The sequence below is a fragment of the Aphanomyces astaci genome, assembly GCF_000520075.1.
Source record: "Aphanomyces astaci strain APO3 unplaced genomic scaffold supercont1.94, whole genome shotgun sequence".
NCBI classification, from domain to species: domain Eukaryota; phylum Oomycota; class Saprolegniomycetes; order Saprolegniales; family Verrucalvaceae; genus Aphanomyces; species Aphanomyces astaci.
The window spans coordinates 5,932-10,518 of NW_009798357.1; the positions used below are offsets into that span (position 1 = coordinate 5,932).

General features: G+C 49.2%; 2 protein-coding genes across 2 annotated transcripts; one reads left to right on the forward strand and one right to left on the reverse strand.

Annotated features, from left to right (window-relative positions):
- Positions 1–566: 566 nt before the first annotated feature.
- H257_16888 (hypothetical protein) lies at positions 567–2,655 on the reverse strand (the record flags this gene model as incomplete). The annotated part of the gene is made up of 5 exons (XM_009845496.1): positions 567–799; positions 1,158–1,419; positions 1,852–1,967; positions 2,263–2,606; positions 2,636–2,655. 5 exons carry the CDS (start codon positions 2,653–2,655, stop codon positions 567–569), a joined length of 975 nt encoding a protein of 324 aa, XP_009843798.1.
- Positions 2,656–3,272: 617 nt separating this feature from the next.
- Positions 3,273–3,674, forward strand: H257_16889 (hypothetical protein; the record flags this gene model as incomplete). Its single annotated transcript, XM_009845497.1, has 1 exon — positions 3,273–3,674. The coding sequence occupies one exon, from the start codon at positions 3,273–3,275 to the stop codon at positions 3,672–3,674; it is 402 nt and encodes a 133-aa protein (XP_009843799.1).
- Between the last annotated feature and the right edge of the window lie 913 nt (positions 3,675–4,587).

A 4,587-nucleotide genomic window follows, 5' to 3' on the forward strand; every position in this document is an offset into this window, starting at 1 on the left:
GGGATAAACCACGAAACCTCGGGATAAACCTTCGACAGCACATTTTGGTTCAGATTTGCCAATATTTTCTCCATTTGTTTCAAGTTTACAATTTCCACCCCTCGCTAAAGCGCCGCCACCATACACAGATGACCAAGTACGTCGATGAGCGAATGATGCTGCAGAATAAGCCCTTCAAGAACAACATCCGACACCAACACATGCTTTGGGCTGCAACATAGATGGTGGGAAACTCTGTCGTTGCATCCCCATCTCGCGAAGTTATTTTGGAATGGATCAGAAAAGCGTGGTCAGAAATTACTGTGGAAACAGTTCTCAACACGTGGCGCAAGTGCGGTTATGGATATGTCGTGTATAGAATATGTATATACACAACGATCTACTGCCACTGGTTAGATGATACTCCTGGAGGTGGTCCAAAAGGATGGTTTTAACAATACCAGCGTTTCGTTCGGAGCGTTGCCGCTGGTATTTGCTCAGGGAGGTGCGGTAGTCATCTACAACGATGGCAAACTTGTTCGCAAAGTCTTCTTTCTTCTTTAGCAAGCGCAACCGACGCGGCATGCTTACTCGCTGGCAACAAGGAGGAACACCTTGAGAACCTCTTTCAGGTTCACACTTTCGCCTTGAACCTCAAGGCGGCAAACAACCAGGTCGTCGACTGTAAGGCTATCCCCACACATGTCATGGCAGGTACATGAGCGGGTCCCTTCACCGCTCGACACACCCACGATGTCGACAGCCTTCAGCTCCATGAGGCGACGCGCACACAAACACACTTGGGGTGACTTTACTGGAGCTATAAACCAACCAATCAAATCTTAAACGGGTACAGCCTCGTGGGGATTCTACAAAGCGTTCTGCAATGAGCTCAGCTTTGAAATTGGTACTATTAGACCAGGAGAAATGATGGGTACTGGTAGGTGGGGAATACGGTAGTATACTGTAGCCTATGCCACGCAAGTTCAAGACTTGACGTTGTGGGTAACTTTTAATTTACGAACTACGACAGACAGTACCAGGACGACACGACGTTGGCCAGTGTGTTTGTGTGCGCGTCGACTCATGGAGCTGAAGGCTGTCGACATCGTGGGTGTGTCGAGCGGTGAAGGGACCCGCTCATGTACCTGCCATGACATTTGTGGGGATAGCCTTACAGTCGACGACCTGGTTGTTTGCCGCCTTGAGGTTAAAGGCGAAAATGGGAACCTCGAAGAGGTTCTCAAGGTGTTCCGCCTTGTTGCCAGCGAGTAAGCATGCCACGCCGGCTTCCTCCCTTTGCGCTTGCTGAAGAAGAAATAAGACTTTGCGAACAATATTGCCATCGTTGTAGAGGACTACCGCACCTCCCTGAGCAAATACCAGCGTCAACGCTCCGAACGAAACGCTGGTATTGTTCAAGCCGTCCTTATGGACCACCTCCAGGAGTATCATCAAACCAGTAGACAGTAGATCGTTGTGTATATACATATTCCACACTACATATCCATAACGTTAACCGCACTTGCGCCACGCGTTGAGAATTGTTTCGACAGTAATTTCTGACCACGCTTTTCTGATCCATTCCAAAATAACTTCGCGAGATGGGGATGCAACGACAGAGTTTCCCACCATCTGTGTTGCAGCCCAAAGCATGTGTTGGTGTCGAATGTTGTCCTTGAAGGGCTTATTTATGCCCGCATCCAAAGGCTGCAGGACACAGGTGATGTTCTCCTTGAAGGGCTTATTTATGCCCACATCCAGAGGCTGCAGGACACAGGTGTACTGTATCCACCTAAATATATCATCGATATATCAAAATTGTAATAAAATATTGTAAATACCTGGAATAATTTCCAACTCGGTTCCTACTTTCGCAACTTTGCGAGTGAATGATGGTTGCTTGTGGCACTTGTAGTCGTCGAGTAGAAGCACGCTCGGGCTTTCGTCGCCAATAAACGGCACCCAGACCGATTTTCGCCAAGCTTCTGTCGTCGGATCGTCCATCACGCATTTTTTTGTCACGTACCAAACATGTTGGGGGGCAGGAAGAATCGATCCTTTTCGCCCGGGACCCCCTTAACACAACGTATGGTGGCAACATCTCGCCGGTGGCTGTCACGGCCAAGCACACGGACACCCGAGGATTGTGGGACGAGTACACGCGAGCCGACACAGTCTTCAAGCCCTTCTTCGAAATTGTTGTGTGCAACTTGGGTTCGAAGTATACTGGTGTTTCGTCCATGTTGACCAAACGATTCATCGGAACATTGGCTAAGGTACCAAAAGAGAGGAACCTATCGTTCACGTTGCCAACAAAGTCGTCCATGGTAGCTTGCAGGTGGTTCGAACGCTTCTGTCCTTGGCGAGTTGGACGACGAAGGCACAGGTGGTTCCGATTCAAGAATTCGTAGACCCAGTTTGATAATGCCTTCGCCCGGCCACCGTGGAAGGAAGGATGGATGCTCAATGCCTTGACAATGAGCACTTTTGTACCCACAGCGATGTCTTCGTCGCGCAGGGACTTGCAGTAGGTCTGCACTTCGGCTTCGACCAGAGTCTTTGACACTCCATGGCATTTTCCCACTGTCAACTTGTGCGGCGATTTTGCTGCTGCTGCTTTCAAACTAACCAAGTTCTTGATCCATCTAGAAACCTGACTGGTCTGAAGACCATGCTGCTATGCGGTGGTGTAGGCGCTCTGGTTGGCATTCATGTTCTTGGCGACGATGGCTATCTTGACTTTGACCGAGTAGTACTAATTGCGGCCGATTGTAATGATGGCAAGGTTGCCGACCAAGAATACAGCTTGTCGCATCGTTAACAAAACGATCAAGGCTGTAGAACAAGCTAAAGATTGTCGCACCATTAACGGGCAAGGCCGTTGAAGAAGCCGTAGAGAAAAACATTTACTCGATGTAGTTTAGTATAGCATACATTTTCGTAGTTAGTAGTTTAAGACGACAATCTAATCACTTTCCAATTTACTCAGTGAAGCTCGCTACCGTTACATTTGGTAGCACTTCCTGGTTCTGTTCAGTTCAGTTCGACAGCAAGGACTTACACCGAGGGGCATAGCTCGGATGTTTTAAGGTTACTCAATCTAGTTCAGGCAAAGGTTCAACGGCGACCTTTCGTAGCGACTAGTGTAGAGCTAGCGATCGCCTAAGTGTTTATGTTTCCTCGACAGTACTCTCCTTAGTATCCGGCATCAGAGTCGGTAGGGGCAGAGTCAACCGTTGGGAAAGGGACATTTGGTGCGTGTGAAGAGTCACTGCCAACGAAACCCGTGCATGGGCAAGAATAAGTCACGCGTAAAGAAGGAATTCAGGAAAGCGGAGCGAGCGGCAGCGGCGAGTAGAAAGGTTATCCAGCGGGACCAGAACATCCTCAAGCGCAAGGCGTCGAGTCAGAGGGAGTTAGTCTCATTTAACGCCATCCACTATCTCGAACAAATCGACGTCGAGAACTTGGACGCAATTAGAAAGAGTCTGATCGAGAAGATCCGAACAGTGGAACGAGTGAACGAGCCTTTTCAGCGAGACCTGCGAAACGTGAACAGCGGCTTAAATAGCAACCGTATTAAGTACGCTCTCGACGAACTTATCAAGGTCCAAGCAACTTTAAGTCTGTCGTCCGGATACGTAACCGAAGCGATTGAAGATCGAAGCGAAGAAACCGAAGATCGACATTAAGGAAGACTTAGTTGATTACCTAGCGAGCCTGTAATAAAACCTTTTTTCCAATCGAAATCATGGAGGAAGTGTTTGCGAGGTTAGTTGGGACTATGGAGCACCAACAGCAGATGATCCAACAACTGCTGGAGGCTCAAACCCAAGCACAAGCGCAAGCGTTGGCAAATCAACAAGCGCAACAGGAGAATCAACTGAAGGCGCAGCAGGACATGCAAGCAGCGCTACTTCAATGTGTGTCTAGTAACGGCGATCAGGGTAGAAGCCAACCACGTGACACTGAAAGGCGTGTCGAGGGACTCTCAATGCCAGCGTACCATGGGCATTTGAACGAGAGCAGCAGGTTATACATCAATCGCGTCAAGACGTTCTTTGCGGCGAAAAACTTGACGTACGAAACCGACGAAACGGTTGAAGCACGCTGTCTAGCGATGGTTGTTGCGAACCTCCAAGGGCAAGCAGCTGCATGGTATCAAGAGCTAGCGTCGCAAGGTCATGGGTTTACAACACTCGCGGAGTTTGAACACGGTTTGCGTGAAGAGTTCGAACCGAGTGATCTACAAGAGCGGCTACGCGACCGTCTGTTTGCGTTGCAGCAGAAGGGGTGCAAAGACTTAGTCGAGTATATCGATTCCGTCGAGTTTGCACGGATGTGCAGGAGATGTCAGAGCTGGACAAGGTGACGTTCTTCATTCGAGGGTTAAAATTGAAGACCCGCGAGGAAGTGAAGTACCGTCAAAGCAAGACCTTGTCTGAAGCAATCAAGGCGGCGTTGGAGTATGAACGTGCACATTCTGTTTCAGTCTCGTCGATGAAGCGTCCCAACAAGACGAACCGATGGAATCGGACGGACTATGGAAGCGGCCAGCGCGAAGGACATGTACCGCGTTTGGAGTCGCAAGTGTCCACAGACATG